The 24,129-nt window shown below is 36.4% G+C and overlaps 1 protein-coding gene across 12 annotated transcripts in view; it reads right to left on the bottom strand.

Annotated features, from left to right (window-relative positions):
* The window catches only part of GRIK1 (glutamate ionotropic receptor kainate type subunit 1), a 365,694-nt gene that overhangs the window by 128,171 nt on the left and 213,394 nt on the right, over positions 1 to 24,129 (bottom strand). For all 12 annotated transcript variants that reach the window (XM_072740870.1, XM_072740871.1, XM_072740874.1 and 9 more), the window contains exons 2-3: positions 8,599 to 8,766; positions 4,926 to 5,183 (exon numbers count right to left, since the gene is read on the bottom strand). In XM_072740870.1, coding sequence (XP_072596971.1) covers positions 4,926 to 5,183; positions 8,599 to 8,766 — 426 coding nt within the window. The remainder of the gene's footprint in view (positions 1 to 4,925; positions 5,184 to 8,598; positions 8,767 to 24,129) is intronic.

The raw sequence follows: 24,129 nt of genomic DNA, 5'->3' as shown, positions 1-24,129 counted from the left end.
TGTTATAAATAAAGGTTTATTGGAACACACCATACTCATTCATTTGCATGTTGCCTATGGCTGTTTTCTTGCTACCTTGGCAGAGTTAAATAGTCGTGATCATATGACCCAAAAATCATGAGCTATATACTATTTGGCCCTTTAGAGAAAGTAATTTGCTGGCCCCTGTTCTACAGGAATAGTTGGGGCTACATTTCACCGAGATTGGCCTTGAAAAAGCAGAAACTGCTGACTATCCTCCACACTGCATTTGGTGCTCAGCTTCTCAGCTCTTTCTGATGTGTGCAAAGGGATAGAAGCCAGGCGTCCACCAGGGGTCTAATGAAGCAGAGGGATGACCAATGAGCAGCAATTTCTCATTGCCTAGGGTCACCTCTGAATGTGGGAAACAGAGAGAAGTAGGTGACTGATGGGAAGAACATCCAGGCAACAGAGAGAGAGAGAGATGAAGCGGAACAAAATTTCACTCCCCCAACAGTTCTCTAGGGTCTTTCCACATTTTCACTTCCAGAGGACAGAATTCTGCTTGCTAGTATTTAGTGAATTGAATTTTGTCCTTAGAGATAAGCACAGTGCTCCCCTTGACTTCAATGGGTGTTCTGGGCCATTTGGTCCCCCAGACATCTGTGCTGGCTTCAGGCTATTTAACAAACTCCTAAACAAATCCCAGTAAAGTGTTTTTAATGGGTACTTAATTCTGGTGTGAGGGCGGGTGGTGAGCACACCTAAGTCCTTCCTTTTCCTTCAGGTTTACTAAGTTTTCTCCTTTTATGGCTTGACAATTACTACAACCAAAATCCTGAGTCAAGCAGTATTAAACCCACTCAAAGGCAAAAGATGTCTGCTTTTATTGATCTCAGTTGACCTGTTTACTCTCGTTTACTCTCTGGGTTCCAAATTAATGGCTCAATTGATTATTCATTTACATTTTTAATTTCTTTGTGGGCAAAATAATTTTAACATGAATCATTTCTAATTTAATGGGCAACATACAAACTCATCTGGGATTTTCAACTTTAGCAAGTATTTATTGAGCAACTGGGTTCAGGTGAACTTAATAGGGATGAAAAGCAGATTTCAGTTTCTTATAAAAATTATAGAAATGATAGTTTGAGCTTCCTCCTGTGCAAAATGCCCATCACTTACAGGTGCTCACCTGAAATCAGGTTGGTTAGGACATCAACTTTTGTTATCCTTTTACAAATTGTATTTGTCTAAATAGAATTTTAAATCTATGACAGTTAGCTCACACTTTTAGTTCAGTTCTTAAGTCTAAAAGTTTTAATATTATTCACTAATTGGTTCTCCCTTTAGATGCTCCTGCTTTGCTGGAGATGGTAGAGATAGCGAGAAAAATTTGTACTATCGCGTGTACTTCATGATGAGAAATAGTAGGACTTTAGGTCATGCGATTCTCTATTTACAAAGGTAAGCAACATGGAAGATCTGACTGCACTTACATTTATAATTGAATGGGAGTGGAATTTGCCAGCCCAAAATGTGTCTCTTTGGCATGGGGATTATTATAAGGTGTTTATTATTAAGAAACAGCAGACAGATGAAACTCTGAAATCTGAGTAGATGTTACCTTTTTATAAAAGACATTTACATGTGTAAGGGAAATCTTAATTTGTAAGGTGTCTCCCACTGTACCAGGAAGATGGGAAGACTCAATCTCTAGAAATTCTACTCAATGGAGGAAGCAGGGACTTAAATATAAATAATAAGCTTACTTTTGTTCACTGTGCTTTTCCTGATAACTTTCCATAACTGACTATATCCCTAACATCTTTTGTCGTTAGCAAAGACAAAATGGCTTTGGCTATTTCAGAGAGCTACTTAGTTTTCTTGGGTGTCTCCCATGCTTACACGTGGTATACATCTTATTAAACTTTGTTTGCTTTCCTCCTGTTAATCTACCTCATGTCAATTTAATTGCTTGACTAGCCAAAGATCCTAGAAGGAAGGAAGGAAGGGAAAACTTTTCCAGCCCTACAAATTATAATATTCAATATCAAGTCTTTTTAAATATGTTTGTGGAATTTGTTTGATTGTGTTTCTTTCTTCCCAGCAAGCAGATGAAGATTTAAGAATATGACTTCCTTTGGCTTATCCTTCCCTGTAGAACTGTTTTGAATATAATATTCATAAGTTATATATCCAATCACCTACTTCCACTTCTTTCTAAAATGAGATGAGGTATAAGAAAATACATAAATGCATATTTCTAACCAGAACAGTCACTTTTATCTGACAGTTTAAAATGGAACCAGAGTTTAGTGCAAAGTGGAGGAGGCTTACTAGTCATCCTCCAAGAAGTAATAAGTACTAGTGTTTGATGAAAAGGACAATGAAAAATGAAATACTATTAAAAATGTAAGTGCTTTGCTTTATTAATTTTCACAGATAATTTTCTCAATCTTATTACCAAATTTGTAGATCAAGGAAGGCGTTAATTTTAATTCTTGGAGAAACAATTCATAGAAAGTAAATAGTATTATTCCTTGCACATATAATTACTAACTACTTCCCTATATGCCATAATTGTGTTAGGTGGCAGATTAGAAAAATAATTAAGATAAAAGCCCAATGTTTAGGAATTCCTAGTCTCCTAGATGTACGAACTGGTAATTGAAACATGTAATATAATGCTTGAATTTGCAAAGTGCCATTGAACCCTATGGTGGTCTCAGGGAGCTTTAAGGAAGAAGTGATACTTGAGTGTTATCATGTGGAATGAGGCAGTTCACCATCTTAGAGGTTGTGTGGAGGATCATGCATAGTTAAGGGGCAGCTTCAGAAAGGGACATATTTATGGATACATCTCCTCAGGCAAGAGAAACAAAAGCAAAACTAAACTATTGGGACTACACCAAAATAAAAAAACTTCTGTGCAGCAAAGGAAAGCATCACCAAACAAAAAAAAAAGCAACCTACTGAGTGGGAGAGGACATTTGCAAATAAAATATTTGTGTTTTTTTTTTTTTGCAAATGAAATATTTGATAAAGGGTCAATATCCAAAATATATGAAGGACTTATAGAGCTCAACACCAGCCCCCACCCAATAATCCAATTAAAAATGGCATAGGACCTAAATAGTTTTCCAAAGATCTACCAATGGCCAATAGACATGTGAAAAGATGCTCAACATCACTCATCATCAGGGAAATGCAAGTCAAAATCACAATGAGATACCACCTTATACCACTCATAATGACTAGTATCAAAAAGAGAAAAAAGAATAATTGTTGGTGAAAATGTAGAAAAGAAGGAAACTTCATGCACTGTTGGTGGGAATGTAAATTGGTGCAGCTACTGTAGAAAACAGCATGGAGGTTCCTCAGAAAATTAAAAATAGAAATGCCATATGATTCAACAATTCCACTACTGGGTATTTACCCAAAGAAAATGAAATACTAACTCAAAAAGATATATGTACCCTTATGTTTATTGCAGCATTATTTATAATAGCTAAGATATGGAAACAACTCAAATGTTCATTGATAGATGAATGGATAAAAAAGTTATGGTGTGTGTATAAATAAAAATATATACATATATATATTCCTGTGTGTGTGTGTGTGTGTAATGGAATATAACACAGCTATAAAAAGAATTAGTTTTGTAACAACTTGCATGGACCTGAACGCTATTATGCTGAGCGAAATAGGTCAGACGGAGACAAATATTATATGATTTCACTCATATGTGGAAAAACAAAACAAATGAAGAAATGAACAAACCAAAAGAGAAGAGAAACCCATAAATACAGAGAACAAACTGATGGTTGCCAGACGGAAAGTGGGGCGGGAGGTGGGCAAAATGAGTGAAGGGGAGTGGGAGATACAGGCTTCTGGTTATGGAATGAATAAATTACAGGAATAAAAGGCACAACCTAAGGACTATGGTTAAGGACATTGTAATAGCATTGTGTGGTGACAGATGGTAGCTATATTTTTGGGGAGCATAGCATAAGGTATAAACTTGTTGAATCACTATGTTGTACACCTGAAACTAGTGTAACATTGTGTGTCAACTCTACTTCAATAAGAGCCAGATAAAGTATGTAAAGAATGGTGGACTCTTCATCTAAGCTGACATGAGGTATAGGGAGTTCAGGGAAACTGGTGCTGGGGTTAATGGAGATGAAGAGGGCAAGATGGTGAACAGTTTTAAATTAGAAGGACTTGACAAAGGAGAGTCACTGGCACGGGGATTTAACTGGATAAAAGGGAGCCTAAGCTCCAACAAACTTCAAAATGTGACCAGAAGGCGGAAAGGAAAGGTGCCAGCAAAAGAAACTTGAAATGGGGGCAGATTAGAGAAATTGCCTAGTGAGATGGAAGCTCTAAGCACCACAGTTCTGTTCTGCATCCTAAAATAAGCAGTGGAACAATGCGAGCTTTATTAACAGTTGGATATGAAAGGTTTTTAGTCCTTTTCCTATGAAATGGTCAGTTTCATTGATATAACCACCTACTACATTCTTCTTTGTTAACCTACTTTAGAAACTTTTCTAACATGTAACATTTACTTAGTTACTTATCAAGTTGGAAGCATATTTGATAGTCCTTTTCCAACTTTCTCTGCATTATTTGAGGAATGGAGTCATGATCACAGTCTTAATAAAGTTGTAGAGATGAAATCACATCTTTTATATTCTATTGGATTACAACCTAAATCAATAAGGTGATATCTCTTTTAAAACATCCTCCTAAGTATGATGACAGAAGGATCATCAGCAAGGATCCAAGGAAATTGGACACGATGACACATGGCCTTCCTAAATTAGAATACTCCAATTAGCTTCATATAGAGGAGCATTCTCATGCACCCCACCTGAGGAGTTAATGCCTTTAGAACACTTGGATTCCCTTTGTTCAGACCCAACATGGCCAGGTGAGGTCTCATGCAAATCCCATACCTGTGCTGTCCTCATACACCAACGTCACTGTTTTCCAGTTGTAGTAGAGGACCAGATCCAGGACCGCCCTGCTGATAGCTGCATAATCTGGATACAGGTTGATGTAAAACAAGTCTTTGTTGTCCACCGATGGGTGTTTCCAGCGGGTCTGTATGTGTGGAACTTCGAGAGCATTGCAAATCGACTGCACAGCACTGACAGAGGAACTGTGGGAAGGGCCAAAGAGAGCAGCCACACCAAGAGCCAGCTGGTCACAGGCTAGTGGTCACAGACAAGGAGGTGTGGAGAGGGAGGGCAGGGAAGGGGGGAGAGAAGGAGAGAGCTGTGAATTTCATCTTTCCTTTTATGATTTTTTTATTTTCGCTGTTGGAAATTCTCCTCCACTCTCCAACTGTCTGTATGTTGAGAAAAATATGCTTAATCAACTTCCAATATCCCCGAGATACTAAAATATTGAGAGACTTGAATGTGGCACTGATTAGCAACACATTACAGGGCCAACTCTTTGCAATCAAAAATGAGTGGCTGGTCTCACACCATTATTTTTAACCAAATGGGGTCTAAATCCCCTGCTTGGTGTGGCATAACCCAGGGGTGTTCAGAGCTGCTCTACAAGACATTTGCCAAGTGAATTTCATGTGAATGAAGTTCTGTCCTATGGCAGGGTGGCAATGAGAATATTAATGTGGTCTAAGAATTCAGAGGATTCTCTGGGTGGCTGCAAAGTACTTTAGTTCCCATCTTTCCAAAACTCAGAAAGGAATTCCAGGCCATTGAAAAACTGCTAAAGAAAAAAAAAAAACTGCTAAAGAATAGTAAGTGGTACTGGTACCTAATTAATTATAGAATAATAGCATAGGATAACTTAAAGAGATCTTAGAAGCCATTTGGTCCAAGCCACTAATATCATAGACAACAGAGTGAGTCAGGGTTACTGGCTCTGTACCAGAGCCCAGGGACCCAGCTCAAGGTGAGGCCTCTCCCTACCTCAACATCAGCCGACATGTAGCTTAAGAAAATCAAGTCAATATGTACTTAAAAATTAATTCATAACATTTATTTTTCTCAGTATAAGATTTTATACACTCATTGAGATAATTTGGAATATTTTAAAGTATAAGGGAGAGAAAAAAAGGCCCTGTAATTTCATCATCTTGGGAAAATACCTATTCATATTTTGACATTCCAGTTTATAAGAAAATAAATCATTTATATTAGATACAGTATGATACATCACTTTCTTCGTTTAATATTGAATTTAATACTAAAAGCACACCTACCCCCAAGTCCCCTTACAAAGTCTTCAAAAGTATTTATTTTTCATGTCTGTAGAATAGCCCATTCCATGGATAGGTCATCATTTATTTAACTATTTCTGATGCTTTTGAACATTTAAGCTGCCCCTAATTTTTGTTATTACAATTAGTATTATACTACTAATCTTAGTTCTTATATTTTTCTCTGAATTTTACGTTACTTTCTTAGATTTCAGCTATAATTTAATGGAATGATATTTTTGTGTTACTCAATACATATTAAGCAAATTTCCTTCCAGAAAGACTGGGACCAATTATCTTCTATAACCATGTAAAATAGTGTCTATTCATTTCATGCTGACATAAATTTATGCTGGCATTATTACATAAGTTTAAAAGCATTTCAAATTTATATTTGAATATTAATTTAAAAGAATTTGGAACTGCCAAGAGATAATAATGAAATATTTGGATTAAGTAATAACAAAATTTATAAGTAGTAAAAACTATATAGATAAAATTTGTCAAAATTATCTGACTTGATTTAGAGAGAAAAAATAATAAAGTTTTGAAAGCCATATTGTAAATATCTATGTAACTGAAAATGTTGGCAGTCATTCACAAGGAAAACTTTCTGAGACTGCTCTTTGGTACCAAATTTCTACTTGAGATATGAAGACATAATTTTCTGCATTAAGCGCAGTAAGTGTAAATTGCCATTGTCTTCAGAAGCTTATTTTCTGGGTATGTTTTCACTGGTAAGATAAAATGAGAGCATGAGAGTATATGAATTGTTGTTTTGTCTAACATGGGCAATGGATTGAGATTCCCGCTAATATGTAGCTCTGGGATGCTAATATGACTTGACAGAAAATCAATTTTTTGAATTCTGTTTGCCGGAAAATTACCAGTTTTAAGAAGCATTGGGGGTGTTTAATTTACAAGTATGACAGGTACTCGAGACCACAAAAAAAGCTCTCACTTCTATGTGGGTTGAAGTATCGTTGTTAAATATGTTTGCCTTTCTAAGATATTTGCTCAGCAATGTTTGTGTGTGTGTGTGATGGAGAGACAGGACAGAGAGAGAGACAGAGACAGAGACGTAGACATAGACAGAGAAAGACAAAGATAGAAAGAGATGAGAGACAGAGAGAGGCAGAGAAAGAGATCTCACCCATAGAAATAATTCACGTAAAGATGATTTTGAAGTGCTATATAAGTACACGTTTTTATTATTTGTTCATAGACAATTCTGACTTATGTAGTATCTGCAACTCCATCCAGCTTTAAAAAGAAAACGTAAAAAAAAAAAAAAGAAAACGTACTTACACTATAGTCATACCATAGATTAAAGAAAAAAAAAGAATCATTATACTATATGCTTTTCATCTGAACCCTTAGGAAAACAACTTTTACCTTTTGTTTATAAAGTACACTAAGAATCCTGCAGAAGAGTGTGTAAGGACACACATCTGATGGTCCTGAGTTAATTCTATGTGGAAACAACCAGTATTAGTTACTTGACAATTGACATAAACATGGTGCTCATTCCATTCCATTTATTTGTGTGTGTTTAATGGGCAAAACATTCCTCTATGAGGGAAAGAGCCCCCACCCCCCACACACTTGGGGGTGCGGGGCAGCCTTGGTTTCCATACAAACACCTGCATGGAGTCTCAACACCTCCCTGGTTAGAGGCTGAGTTTCAGGTGTATTGAATGTGGCTGTGCTTCACAGTTGTCTTAGAAGTGTTTGGGGGATGTCTAAGCAAGCTTCGCAATCCCAATGGCTCTTTCACGACAGAAACTTTGAAACCAGGCCTATATCTAAATTGGATTATTTTGTAGGACCTTGTCTTCTACTCAGAAGAGAAAGAGAATCAGAAAAAAAAAATGCAGAGATTGTTTCATTGGTTTACTTTTTATATTTCTATGATTTTGTGGAAAAGAGTAAAAAAAAAAAAAAAAAAGTTAGGAGATGCTACGTAAACCCAGTAGTTTACAACCTGTAAAAATTCAGGATGTGAGTTATGCGTGTTGTGGGCATTTCCACATGCTCGGTGCATATGACCTTCCACAAAGTTTTATTTGACTGCACTGTACAATTTCATGGTGGTATCTCAGCCTCAGGAAGGAAAAACAGATCAAGCCTGACATTTTCCATTCACAGCTGAACCGGTTAATCATAGAGTAGAGGGCACTGAAGGGTGAGCTAATCAGAATGGCCCAGAAAACATAGCTAGGCAACATCCATTAGGATGGTTCAGATTGCACTGGACAGTGACATCGAGGGCCGAGATTTCCTGCAACCCATTTACACAAAAATGTCCACTCTGAAAAAGGGCAGGTAGCAAAAAAGGTGACTCGTAGGGCAGACACATCACCCAAAAAAGCTTTTAAAAATGTGAAAATAGTTACCTCTCCGCGAGGCTTCAAAACTATCAAAAAGGTTAATTCTCTGGATGTCGTAGGTTAGCGTAGTGTTAGGCATCAGGGTTCGATTTCTGTTAATGCTGGTGACTGCGAACTTGAATGCTAATTCTTCGACATTAACGGGTTCATTTTCCACAGTTTCAAAAATGCCTCCTGCAATAGCAAAAGGGATGCATTAGTCACATCATTGTGCCATATTTTAAGATGAATATAAGAGATTCAAACAAAAGCTCCCCCCCCCCCCAAATAAATGGAGTGATGGTCGGAACAGATCCAAAACCCAATGTTAAAATGTATCAGCGCTTGTCACCTGTGCATAAACTGGTCTTTATTTGTATGCCTAAAATTTTAAAGCCAAAGTTGGACTGTATGTTACCTCTCAGATGGCCAATGTATTCCAAATATTTAGTATCATGTCAAATAAAACTGACAACGTGGTGGAGGGTGATTTCCTGCACTTGGGACATGAATCACACTGTGGTTGACCTCAACATAATTTGAGCTGTATCTGGCAGGACCATCCTTCCTCAGAATGAAGCTCTTTCGATTCAAAAGCAGACCTTTTCGACGCCAGAGAAATCAGTCAGAAAGTTGAGTGGGGTCAAAATGAGACACACATACACTTAAATTTTTCAAAATGAAAACATTTCTTCTTTTCTTATGGCCCAGAATTCTGGGGTCATATTCTAGTACCTTCCAAAGTGCACGGGCAGATTTAAAGAACGGTTGTTTTGTTTTGAGAAACTGTTTGGTCTGGCCTCAAAGCCATCCTGCATCTTATCTCCAGAGAAATGTGTTGCTCCCCTAAGAGAGAACATGCACTAAACCTTTGGTATCTCAAATGGGAAGATCTCCAAACAAGCGGCAGTACAAAATACCAGTGCTCAAAGCCTCATTGGAGAATTCAGCTCTTACTTTGCTTGTATATGCCAGATTGATTTGCAAGTTCTCTCTAGACTCAAAAAAAAAAAAAAAAAAAAAGAAAGAAAAATAGAAAACTGCAAATCCCAAATAAATGGCACAGGCACCTTGTATGATCTATGTGTATTTTTAGAAAAGAACTCCAACTGGCAAACTCTAATTCAAGGAATGACTTTGATTCTGTTTTGAAAGATGGTGAACAAATACACATCTATAATTTTTATTAATTATAAAATTATTTATTTTGCAATTTCTTGCTCAACTGGTTTTCTCTATTAAATAATCAATTACAATGTCAGGTTACAAAAGCTGAGCAAGTTTGTGCAGGATTACTGTGGCTTTCTTTGGAAATGTTTCTGGCTTTTGAACTGATGATAGGAGATATTCACGCAGAGATCATTTCCCTGTTCTCGGAGAGACCAGAGTTGAACACTGTGTGACCATGGTAGGAGACCATGTTAACTTTTACCTGCAGATTCCTACTGGACATTTATTCTGAAATGCATGTTAGGAAAAAGTTTGCTTGTAAGTGACTTTGTTTATTTGTTTGCTTTTTCTCAGACAGGGGTAACCAGCTCCTTTGGGGGTAGACTTGTAATTTCCCTCAGAACTGTTAAGTGGATGCTTTAAAGTGAGGTGGTAAGCTCGGATAATAGAAGATAGATGTCAAGCTGACCCACAATTAGAATAGCCCAGACTTAGGTTCAGAGATTCTTCGGTGTTAGGGCTTCCACCATAATTATTAGCATTAAAAAAAATTTTTGTTTATCTCCTCAAGCACTGGGTGAGAACTCTTAGGAAGAGAGAATGTGTCTTATTCAGAATCACCATTCTTATGGAGGTCATAGTCAGTGAAGATGCTCAGCGTACAACCATTTAGGAGAAAATCAGTCATTACTCAAATGTAAGCACCTCTCAAATGCATAGGCAGTCTGGTAGGAGGGAATACACTCCAGAATGGGAATAGAACTTTGGACCTTGGCCTATCTTTTTCCTCTTTAAGAATTTTAAATATTGAGAAGAAAGTTACTATGGAATAGCTCTTTGGTAATATTTTACTTAAGCCTTATAACATTCCATGTAGGAGGTTCTGTTTTTATACCTGAAAAGGTGAACTGAGAGATCGTACACTTTGCCTAGCTTATTCAAAGTCCCCAATCCTTGTTAGTGACAAACTCAGGTGTTTGATTCTCCAATCTATACATAGATTTTTAAAATACCTATTATATTATACTAACATTATCATGTAGTATATATGTTAAAAATATTTATTGTAAGGAATTAGCTCACATGATTATTTATTACATAGAGAACTATATATAACTGATTTATATATGTGTATTTTCACTTTATCAAATTATTTCTGATGTCCTTCATCTCTAAGTGTGGGTTAGTAATGCTTCCTTGCCTACCTTAGAAGATTTCGTTGTAAAGGAAATGTTATGATAGAAGGATGGTGCCCTGAAAACTCAATCATCCCCAGAAATGAGTTAGTATTATCACACATGGAAAAAGAGGAATTAGCACTTTCCTGCTCACCTCCAAATCGTTCCTTTGATATATAGTTGTCTCTTATTTACATAAAGCTGAATGTTTCTGAGTTTACGAGAATGATATGTGTTTTTATTATGTGTGTATGTAGTGTGTAGGTGTCGTTTTGGGGCAATTTTCTTTCTTTCTGGCATCAAACAAGCATTATAAATGTTGTCGTTAGTTCAACACCCCATCATACTCTCCTTTTTTCCCTTAGGAAGGGCTGCTGCTGAATACCAAGAACCTGCAGCAAAGTGAGGCATATAGAGGGCTGAGAAAGTACCAGGAAAGTGAAATCTGATAGAGACAGGACAGTTATTGATGGGAGCCATTCCAGTTCATCCTAAGGGAACAGTCTCATAAGTATTAGTCACTTCCTCTCTCCTCCTCATAGCTTCAGATTTGACAACACTGAATTGCAGAGTCTTTGATACAAGTAGAGGAAAGCATGCATGACTTTTTTAAATCTGTGGGTGTGGGCTTGTCAATGAGATATTTCAAGTCTTTGAGGCTCTCCATGTGGTCAACTTCTAGCTTCAGTCATTTGTACTCTTGGGTCCCCTGATTTCAAGAGGAGGAATTCCTACCAGGTTCCTCCTTCTGTTCCTCTTTCTTTTCGGTTGTTCGAGGGGAACTTTTCCCTCACCCCCTTGTCCTTTTCTTCTAAGCTCAATGCCTCTCTCTTTCTCTCTCTCACTCTTCCATAGAAGAAGACAAGATAGAAGAGAAGACAGCCGCTTACAAGCCAGGATACAGGTGCTCACCAGACACCAACTTTGCCAATCCTTGACTTAGATTTCCTAGCCTCCAGAACTATGTGAAATAAGTGTCTGTTGTTTAAGCCATCAGGTCTGTGAGACTCCTATTAGCAGCCCAAGCTAAGATCTTCTTCTTTTTCCTCTTCTTCTTTTTTACCACAAGGACTTTGAAATTGGAATGGACAATTTCAATGGAAATCATATCTATGAATGTAAAATTCTCTTCCAACAGGATTCTAAATTTATGTTACAGTGGTTTAAGGTAAGCAGAGAAAAACTCACTTGAGATTTTAATACAGAATTAGGTAGCAGAGTTCCATCACTACAAGTGTGTTTCTGTGTCTAGATTCTTGCACCAACAAGTTCACATCAAGACAGAAAATTTCATTTTATGACCACATAGACATAGATGGAAATCAGACATGGTTACGCAGTGCAAAGGTAACATGTTGCCTTCAATAAGGGAGAGTAGTGAGTACGCGGGGGGCGGGGGAGGAGAAAAAATGAGAACTTCTGGTTTGCATCACATAATTGCATCTAGACTTCTAAGACAATTTTGTCATAATCACAAACCCACCTACTGTTGGGTCAAAAACATGATCGTTATAGGCAGAAGGCAGTACTTAGTCAAGGTTAAGATTGAATGCTGGGCTGTTTGCAAAGATGGTTAAGGTAAACACAAAGAAATGGTTTCCAAACGTTTCCTTGACCCTATTCCATTTGTACGCAATCATAATGTCAAGGGGCAGAGTCCAGAAATCATCTGTATTTGAAAAGGACTCAGCTTGGCTCTAGGTCCCATTGATTGATTGATCGATTGATTTTTTTCAGGTTCCAAGAATACTTTCTAACCTGCTTCTTAATGTGCTTTCAAGTCGCCACCTTTATCCAAAGACCTTTCCCTCACTTTATGCTGACAACATTTTAATTCAGTTCAACTAGCATTTATTTGGCATGACTCCGGAGTATGTATGTGTTTTTCCTGACAAAAAGCTGTGTTTAACCTTGACAAAAGAGAACTGGGCAGTCACTAGCTTTCCATAAAGGAGGGAGGTATCACAATCAAAGTCCGTGTGAGTATAACGTGGTAGAAATTGAGGCCCTGTTACAGCTACATAATGTAAAGAAAAGCAGTTCTACTATTGCCTGCTGTTTCCACCCCTGCTCCCTCTAGGTAGAGTCTGTGCTGGATGATGGGTGGGAAATATGAGATGTACCCCCTTCTTCCCAAAAGGAATTTAAGAAAAACAAAGCTCCATTGTGCCAGGGAATCCATCTCGCTTGGTGATGATAAAGAAGAAAACCATGAAAATAATAGCATTGAATATCATTCCTGTAAACGGAATACACTGTTCTGACTTGACTTTGTAGTGGTGAATGTATTCCAATAATATATCTACAATAATACCATTCAGAAATGTAATAAAACTATATCTTTACATATATTTAGATGTATTTTTTTTGTTTTACTTCAACTGATTGTCTATATCTATAATTTTACCAAAGAGCTCATGCGTTCATTTATTAATTCATTCACTCATTTAACTATTTATTTATAAAATGCCTGCTTCCTATGAGCCAGACACTGTACTTGGCACTGGGGATGCAACATTAGACAGAATAGACAGAAATATAACTTTTGGAGCTTACATGCTAGAAGGGGAGCTGATCATGAACAGGAAGAAGGGTGTTGACGTGTTAGGGTAGGAGGCCAAGAGAGATTTCATAAAGAGAGCAACTTTGAAATAAGAACCTGCAGGGAGTGAGGAAACTGCTTTGAAGATATTGAGAGAGGAGCATTCCAGTCAGAAGGGACAAATGTTCTAAGGTGGGAACTGCCTGGTGTTAAGTTTGTGGAGCAGTGAGGATGAAAGTGGGTGAGCCTGGTCTGGACTGGTAGAAAATGAGCTTAAAGTAGTGATGGATTGGAGCATATCATAGAGGACCTTATAGGCCATAATAGGACCCTGGATTTTATTCTGAGTGACATGGGCAATCACTGGAGGGTTTCCAGTAGAGTATGGAAATGGCATATTTCAAGAGGATCACCCTATGTGACACCAAGACTTATAAGAAGAAATATATATTGGTCTTCATGCTCTTTTTTGGTGCAGAGCTCCTAAAGTGCTTGGAATTTCCTGCTGGACTGTTTGCAAGGATACCTAAGGTAAACCCAAAGTAGTGGTTTCTAAACTTTTCCATCAAAGTTGTCTTTCGTCATGTTGATGAGGTGATTTGGGGGTCCCTCCTAAGGGTGGGGGCTGGTTGTCCAGAGAAGCAACCATGTGATCAGAGAGTTCTACCCTATGATCAGTTCTACCCTATGACCACCAAGATGGGGAGAGAAGCTAGAGGTGGAACTAATTGCTAGTGGCCAATGAGTGAATCAATCATGCTTATGTAATGAAGCATCCATAAAAGGCCGGGGGGGGGGGGGGTGGAGTTCAAAGAGCTTCCAGGTTAGTGAAAATATCCACAAACAGGGAGGCTGACATACCTCAACTCCATGGGAACAGAAGCTCCTGTGCTTGGTACCCTCCTAAACCTTGCCCTATGTTTCTTTTCATCTGGTTGTTCATCTGTATCTTTTAATAAACTGACAAATATAAGTAAGTGTTTCCTTGAATTCTGTGAGCTGCTCTAACAAATAATCAAACCCAAGAAGGAGGAAGTCCTGGAAACCTCTGATTTGCAACTGAATCAGACAGTAGTGGTGGGTAACCTGGGGACCTACTAGTTATTGGTATCTGAAGCAGCAGGACAGTCTCATGGGATTGAGGTCTTATCCTGTGAAATCTAACACTATCTCCAGGTAGGTAGTTTCAAAATTGAGATAAACTGTAGGACACCCAACAGATGTCACAGAGAATTGCTTGGTGTGGGAAAACTCCCACCCATTTGGTGACCAGTAATGTCAGAAGAGTTGTGAATATGGTAGTCGTGTGAGAGCAAAGAAGACACACATGGCACTGGGTTCTTAAAATTCACCCAGTTTTCTGTACTATGAACGGACTGAAGAGGGAGAGGAGCATGAGAGAAAGCAGAGATTTGCTACCAAAGCCTCTACAGTATAAGGTAACTATAACCATAGGCACTGTGATAATCCGGGTAACTGATGATAGTTTGGCATAGATTAATAGTGTTGGGATATGGCAAAAAGTGGCCAAATTAAAAAAAAAATTGAAGACAGAGCTGGCAGGATTTACTGATCAATTGTAAGTGAAGAAGAAGAGAGTCAAGAGTGACATCAAGCTTTTGGTCTGAAACTGACATTCACTGAGATGAATAAGCGGGTGGTGCTTGATTTGGAGCATGACTACTGTGTGCTGCTTGTTACAAATCCAAGTGGAGATGTCAACTAGGAAGCCACCTTTACTGGTCTGCATTTTGTAGGAGAGGTCTGGTCTAGAGATAGAAATTTGGGAATCAACACTGAAGGTTATGCTTAGGTAGTATTTAAAGCCATAAGACTGGATTGACATCATCTAAGAGCAAGAGTAGATGGAGAATGGCAGAAATTGGAATGATACAGTCAGAAACCAAGGACTGTCTGGAACCACCACAGATGGAGGAGGCAAGAAACTCAATCTTTCCTGGAGCCTTCAGGGGAAGTTGGACCCTGTTAACAACTTGATTTTGGACTTCTGGGCTAGAGAACCGTGAGAGAGTAGATTTCTTTTTCTTTCTTCTTCTTTTTCTTCTTCTTTTTTTTTTTTTTGAATAGATTTCTATTGTTTTAAGGCATACACTTTGTTATTTGTTACAGCAGTCCTAGGAAACCAAAACGGTATCACAACTACCTCAAGAAAATCTCAGTAGTGAATGCTCTTAATTACTATTTTTTCCCCTTTGTAAAATGTCATTTTATTTAATATTTCAATTAACAGTCTTTAGCTCTCTGATGTGATTTTGCAAATAAAGAAACAAACTACTACACAACACATTGAGTTTCTTTGTTTATTCTGTTTTTCTGTCTTAGCCTTAATATGACAGGGCCAACATTTATTATTACACAAATCCTAATGAACCTCGCTTCCTGCCTTAACTAGCTGTTGTGTGCCCATTGCGACAAAGTGTGAGGTCATACAGGAAAAAAGGGTAAAACTATTAGCTGGCAATCAAGAAATGGAAAGCTTCAGTAGTGTCGACTCCTGTTTTGCATTCCTGTGGAATAATAACCATTCCAGAAGCTATCAACAGAAAACAAGATGGCAATTTGATCTATTTGTTTGCTGATGGCTGCTCCTTAAATATACAGTATTATATTGCCTCTCTTTATTGCCACATCCATAATTCTAGTTTATTACATCATAAGCAATTTACTTTAAGCCTATATTTACTGCACCTTTATTTATTTATTTTTTTTTTTACTGCACCTTTAATTTCAAGGCTACCCATTTAACTTCTAAGATTCCCTTAGATAATACTCTCTTCCCCACTCAGCTCACCTCTTCTTGTTTTACTTTTGGAGACTGATTTAGCCTTGGTAAAGATTTCATGCAAGGTGAATTTGGATGGGAAGCAGATGTACTTTGACCTAGTGGAGAATGAATGGACAAGAGGTACCCAAATTTTTACCTTTCACGACGTCCTGATTAAGGACAAAGGTGGGGATAAGGACAGCCTCAGTGGTCTGGGTGTTGGACAAACTTTATACATGTTTCTTCAGATATTGGTGTCCTTTCAAGAGGAGGGATGGGGTTTGATGTCACCCCCAATTCAATAATCATATCCAAACTCTCTGTGATGTCTCAACAAGAGCTACATAAATTCAGTAGGAATGACATTTAAGGGGGAAGAAAGTATGTCTTAGAGTAAGGAATCCCTGAGATGCCTCAGATGGTAGCAGTCATGGGAAAGGTCAGTTAAGGGAAGATTATGGGTTATGGGCAGCTTAGCACATGCTGCCAGTAGTTTTTCTTAATAAGTTGGAGTTGCACATCAAAAAAGAAAAATAATATATCCAAAGCCAAAAGTACTCTATTCTAGTGATAGTCAATATTCAATTTAATTCAGTTCATCAAATATTTTTGGCCATCTATTAATATCTATGATTATTCTGGCAGCAGTGGAGGATACAAAGATGGAAGCATGTGGTTCATGCCATCAGCAGAGCTTCCAGTCAAATGGTGAGAAGTAACAGAAAAGGAAACTATGTACAGAGGTCAATTATTTCATAACAGAGTAAGAAACCCACTCTGTTCCCTCCAACATGAAGTCTTTTCTGATTCTTCAGGCCCCAGAGGTGAACTCTTCCTTCTCTTCAGATAACATAATCTAGTGCAAAATTGGGGGATTCATTCTGGTGTAAAATTATCCTAAGTCAGGAGCCTAACTGTTCTTTGAGGGTAGAGATGACGTTTTTATTAACTCTTGCCTTCTGACAGGACTAAATGTCTTGATTTGGGCATGTCCAATTCATTTGGACATGAATTCAATGTCCCCCCAAAATGACCATTCAGTTGGGTTGAGTCTCTTCCTTGTGCCTTTACACCCTGCCTGATGAAGTAGGACGCTCTGCCAAGACAGAGAGGCTTATGAGAGCATTGAGGAGAAAGAGGAGGTTCTTGAGGCTTGTAGAGACTGCCTGACTTCCCTCTTTCTGCCCTGTGGCAGTGATTGAGCCCTTTGTCCCGACAATTATGGCGCTTGGTCCCCAAGCTCTTTCTAAATGCTGACTCTTTCTTAAAGGCTCACTTTCTTCAGGCTGCCAGCACCTTAAAGCCTTGGAGGAATGGCTCATCTCCTATTCAACTACAGATTTCAGGCAGGAACCAGAAATATTGCGAAAAGAGTCATGCCAAAGTTACTTTTATGAAATTCTGTGATTGCTCTCATGTCTTTGAGAGTGGTTAGATTTTAAGCTTGTAACACCTCATTTAAATGGCACATATTCATACCAAACATCATTTTCTACTTATTGAATGAATGGAATAGACCAAGTTCACAACTTATAGTCCTAAGGAAGCCATATAATACACTTCATCACAACTGTCTAGTTTTCTTCCCCCCATTTCTATTTCTCAAGCTGAAATTTCCCCTTACTGAAAAAGGAAATATTGCTACTAAAGATGAGAACTGTTGTCTGAAGCCAGAACAAATGGAAGTTCACTGCTCTGACAGAGCAGTGTTTACCAGTGTGTGTGCACAGAAGTCACCCATGAGATGCTACGCCCAAAAGGAAGTTCAGTGGTCAAGTATGATTAGGAAACATTGCTTAGGATCATTTCTTTTTGGAAATCCACACTGCACAATAACATATGAATCTCTCAGAAATACTACAATAAAAAAGCAATCTGACTCTGGTTAGTCCATGGTTTCTCATTCATTCAATGATAGGACAGTTTTACTTGTAACTGGGGTATGCGGTAGAATTTCTATCCTGAGAAACACACATTTTGAAATATTTGATCCAGTGACCTGCTTTCTTTGGGACTGACAAAAATAATTTGCAGTCTTTTTTTTTTTTTTTTAATTTTTTTTTTAATTTTTTATTTATTTATGATAGTCACAGAGAGAGAGAGAGAGGCAGAGACACAGGCGGAGGGAGAAGCAGGCTCCATGCACCGGGAGCCCGATGTGGGATTCGATCCCGGGTCTCCAGGATCGCGCCCTGGGCCAAAGGCAGGCGCCAAACCGCTGCGCCACCCAGGGATCCCAATTTGCAGTCTTAAATATTGTTTTGATGCTCATCGTAAGGAAAAGTTGGACCCCAGATTCTTGATCAGAAAAAAAAAAAAACCCTTCTGATTATGACACTGTTTTTTGAAAAATCAGTATTAGATTTATAACATCGATTTCTACTTCCTTTTCTCCATTTAAAAAAATAATATAAGCATAAAGATGGTCTGTATTTCATGAAAAAGTAATCTTTTTTTACTTACTTATTTTTAAAGGTTTATTTATTTATTAGAGAGAGAAAGCACATGTGAGGGGGGAGGGGCAGAGGGAGAGAAAATGAAACAGATTCCCACTTGAATGCAGAGCCCACTCTGGGCTTGCTCCCAGGACTTTGAGATCATGACCTGTCAAAATCAAGAGTCAGATGCTCAATGACTGAGCCACCCAGGTGCCCTAGGAAAAGTCATCTTTTAATCAATCATTTCAAAGATATGTTGTGGATGTAATGAAAGTCCTTGACATTTAATGTAAACATTTTATTTATTTTATTATTTTTAATGTACATATTTTATTTGATTTTATTTTAAGATTTTATTTATTTATTCATGAGACACAGAGAGAGAGGCAGAGACATAGGCAGAGGGAGAAGCAGGCTCTCCGTGGGAAGCCCTATGTGGGATTTGATCCCGGGATCCAGGGATCATGCCCTGAGCCAAAGGCAAGATGCTCAACCACTGAACTATCTAGGTGTCCCAATGTAAATACTTTAAATGCAAAGTCCTTTGCTACATTTTTTTCTTTCTTATTATTTTCTATTAGTTAGTTTTTTAACCTCTATGTATATTTATCTCAAAAATGTAGACAATTTTTTGTTTACTGACTTAAAAATTGTACAAAATGGTGAACGAGGCAACAATAGTGCTTTAGAATATCACAAAAAGTTAAGGGGTCTGATTTAAATGCTCACATGTTTTCTATGACCCCTTTCCTTTAAAAAGTCTCAAATTGAGATTCTGTATTTACTATTGTTCAAGTAGGCTAGTCCAGAAGGTATTTGAGTGGAGAATACCCTCTTAGATTTGCTCATAGTCACGTTCCAAGGTCCAACACTATAAAATAAACAGTTTGCATTGACATAGTGAGTAAAGCTCTATGAAGGTACTTCTCAGAGAAAATCTTTTTGTGAAACATCTGGGTCCCAGTTGAAGAGGGATTAACTTGACTATGACATGTATCCAGGAAAGCTACAAGTTGATTTAAAAAATAAGGCACAGTTAAATGTTATGTCACAGAGGGATCTGTGTATTGAATGCCACTAGTAGGAACTTTGGAAAGCATGCAGCACTTATTTCAAAAGTATTAAGCTCTGGAAATTTTCTCTGGAAATTCTCTTTGTTACTTATTTACCTATATTTTTAAATACGCTGTACTCTGTGAATTCTCATGATGGATACCACTGCCTGCTATGCAAATAAACATTGTTTTTTTTTCTATATAATTTTGTTTTAAAAACATATTAATTGAGCAAAAAGTCGAAAGAAAGGGAAACACAGTGAAATATAATCACTCCAATGTAAAACAATTATTATTAATACTTTGGTGATTTTTCCTCCATTCTATTCCTATGTATATCTGAATTCTCTTTGAAAAAGTTAAGATGATACTATCTTATTATCCCCTGGCATTTTCACATGACACTATACCATAGGCATCTCCCTCTGAAAACAAGTCTTATTTTTAATGGTTGTGTAATATTTCATTGGATATATCGTAGCTTACTTAATCAACTTTTTTTTTTTTTAATAAGTTGTTACTGATTCTTCACCATTGTAAATCCTATTATGATTGACGTTTGGTGCTTCTGTGATTTTTCCAGGAGAAACAAAAATACTTTGAAATGTATTTATTAGGTCTTAAGTTATAAACCATGTAAACTTTTGTTTAGTGATGCTAAACCGCCATGCCATGCAGAAGAGAAAGGTGACTTGTAAAGTACTTTGTATCCACTGTGTAGAAATGTCCAACTGAACTGCCACTTCCCAAAAATCTGTATGGTTTTATTTTATTTTTTTAATTTTTAAAAATTTTTAAAATATATTTTAAAAAATGTTTTATTTATTTATTTATTTATTTATTTATTTATTTATTTATTCATGAAAGACAATCTGTATGGTTTTAAATTTAGTTTGTAGTTTAAATTTAGTTTGTAATTTAAATTTAGTTTGTAGCAGAAAGTATTTATTATTGCTTGAATATGCATGTCTTTGAATATGGATGAATTTAAGTTTTAAAACTTATTTACTACCTATTTGTAGGTCTGTAATTTTAAATAACTTGTTCCTGTCCTGTGCCCTTTTTATATTTTGAGACATAATTGTTTTTGTTATTGATGTAAGTTACTCTCTTAGTCATAAGGATTTAAGGCCTTCGACATTTTTATTGCAAATATTATTATTTATTTATTATTCAGCTTTTAATGCTGATTAGATTTTAGGCAGAGAAATGTTTAAATTTTTATAATGTCAAATATATTGATTTTTTTCTCCTTGAAACATGAAACATCTGTAGCAGTTACTAATATTTCTGGTTCTTTCCCTCTGAATGTTATGAAGAAATTATAAGCCTAACTTGGGGCTGGATGGGGCTGGGTGACTAGTTCTGGCCATTGAATTGTGAGCAAAAGTCACCTATGTCACTTCCTGGACAGAGGGCTTAACTGCCACCAGGACAACTTTCAGAGCTTTTTTTCATTTCCCTCTCAGTGACTGGGACAATATAGGTAACAGTCACTCCCGTGGCCTGGGATCCAGAGGGATGTCTTGAGAGCAGAGCCTATAACAAGCTCACTATGGCCATTAGCAAGAAAGCCCCTTTGATTAGGGGTTTTGATTATTTAAAGCTTCTGTTCTGTTTGGAGGAAGTCATTTGTTACAGTAACAGAATCTAGCCCAGTGGAACTGTTGGAAAATTTATGATTAGAAGTTTCTCCTCTATCCACCAAATTGATAAATATTCACATACATAATTACTCTTAGGATTTCAAAGAAGATTTTTACTTTTTTATAATTAGTTATTTCGTTCTTTTGAAATTTATTCTAGCGTGTACTATTAGGGGAAAGCTAATATAATTATGCTATATATATATAATTACCTAGTGATATATATAATTACCTACTGATGTGTTTTACCACCTTTGTCACATACTGAGTTAGTACATAATTTAGGTTCCTGACTATTCTGTTATGTTGACCTTTCTGCCTATGTACACTCCAGCATTATACTGTGTGAATACTAGTTTTAATGCTTTCAGGGCAAATGGACACGCCTTCCTAAATTACTTATATATCTCTTGTATAAATATCTCTTATATAAGATTTTCTTAAAAATTTTTGCCTATTTATTTGTTGAAATTCTTTTGAGAATATCATTAAATCGACAAATTATTTTTTGGAAATATAAAAAACCACCCATCTTTCTAAGAACATGGGCATTTATATCAAGATATTTACATATATTAGTTTTATTTTATAGTTTTCAGAAACAGGTTACACATTAATATATTTTCCTATGTATTTTAGAGGGTTTTATTCGACTGTTGAGTTTGATCTTTTATGATATGTATTTTTGGTTATTTAGTGATTATGCATTATTCCCCAACCTCACTGCGGAATAATTAACAGGTGTAATTGTAATTGATTGTATTTTTCTGTGTGTATCTACATCTACTAGCCTTCCTGGACTATAATTAAATACTTAATTTTATGTTTTTTGTTGAGTTTTCTCATAATGTGTTCATCTCTAAATATCCATCATCCCTGTTTTACTTTGCATTGGCCATACTTGAATTAAAGGCATAAGCCATGATATAATTATATCAGTGTTCTTTTGAGCTTACCAGTTTTTAAAATATGAGCCTCCATGTCAAGTATATTGATTTTCATACTATTTTGTCAGGCAAAATCATGAAAAATATCTAGTATAAGGCAGCAGTAACCCCTCTCTTAGGATAATGCCAAGAAATCAATTTGTTAGCCCTTTTTGAAAAATTGAAGAATATTACTGGTGTGACATTTGTGTATCTCTTCTTACACTTAAGTTTTACTTTCTTTCATTTTAACTGTTGAAAATTTATAAGTGTATCTGTATTTTTTATTTATTAAAGCATTTGGTTTTGCATATTTATATCTTCACACAGCTTTGGCTGTATTTCACACATTTTAAAAGACGTTTTTGCATTTTTGTTACTTTATAGATTTTTTTTAAAGTAATGCATTTTTTCTTCATTGACTTAAAAATTAGTCATTTTTTTATTTAATTTTTTTTAATTTCAAAATTTGAAGTTTCTTTATTTTTTCTAATTTAAAAGAAAGCAGCTTAATTGCATTATTAAAAATTTAGAATATACAGAAAAGGAGAAAAAACTATAATTTAAATCTCCACCACTCAGAGTAACAATATCAAAATTTAGTTGTAATTTCTTTTAATGTTTTTTTTTTGTGTATGTGTAGTATGTGGATCTATAGTAGAACCATATTGTATATAAAATGTATTTTGTGCTTTTTCTCTTAGTGTTATTTAATATTTATTAAATATAATTTTAGTGATGCATAATGTTCCATCTCAAAACAAAAGTTTATTTAGAAAGCTCTATTGTTAGACATCTTTATTTACAGTTCTTTACTATCAAAGATAAATGTTTCAGTAGGTATATCCTTGTGGAAAAAATATTTCCTCCTAGGCAGCCCTGGTGGCACAGCGGTTTATAGTGCTGCCTGCAGCCCAGGGTGTGATCCTGGAGACCTGGGATCGAGTCCCACGTCAGGCTCCCTGCATGGTGCCTGCTTCTCCCTCTGCCTGTATCTCTGCCTCTCTCTGTGTGTCTCTATGAATAAGTAAATAAAATCTTAAAAAATAATAATAATATTTCCTCTTTTATATATTTCTTCAATTCTTTTATATGAAATTCATGGTTTAGTAATATGTTAATTTTAAAGATTTTGATGTATATTACCCAATCATCCTCAAGAAAGATTGCATCAATTTACATGCCTACCATGAGTACATAAAAGTGCACATTTCTCTGAATTTTTAGGCATTGTAAATAAAAAGAAATCAATTCCCTAGGCAAAACCTTTGCAATTGATGGTTATTTACATTCACATTTCATTGACTATTAATGAAGCTGAACATTTTCTTGAAATGTCCTGTTGTATTTCATTGTATTTGTTCCTTTGCCCATTCTTATCCTTGCCCATTTATAAATTTATTTTTATTTTATTTATTTTTATTTTTATTTTTTAAATTTTTTTTATTGGAGTTCAATTTGCCAACATATAGCATAACACCCAGTGCTCATCCCATCAAGTGCCCCCCTCATTGCTCTTCACCCAGTCACCTCACCCCCCGTCCACCTCCCTTTCCACCATCCTTGCCCATTTTGAATGGGGTATCTATATTTATCTTTTGCATTTATGTATTAAGGAAGAAAATTATCTTCCCATAATTCTTTCTGATATTTTTTCTAGTTTGCTATGCCTTTAATTTTATTTAACATTTTTTTCTAATTATGAAAGTTTTGCTATGCCTTTAATTTTATTTGGCTTCTTTTTCTGATTATGAAAGTTTTATATTTTTATGTAATTCAACCTATCTTTTTATGGTGAAAATAGTTACTCTTTCTCTT

The sequence above is a fragment of the Vulpes vulpes genome, chromosome 15 (genome assembly GCF_048418805.1).
Source record: "Vulpes vulpes isolate BD-2025 chromosome 15, VulVul3, whole genome shotgun sequence".
In the NCBI taxonomy this organism is placed as follows: Eukaryota; Metazoa; Chordata; class Mammalia; order Carnivora; family Canidae; genus Vulpes; species Vulpes vulpes.
This window is presented reverse-complemented; position numbering and strand designations above follow the sequence as displayed.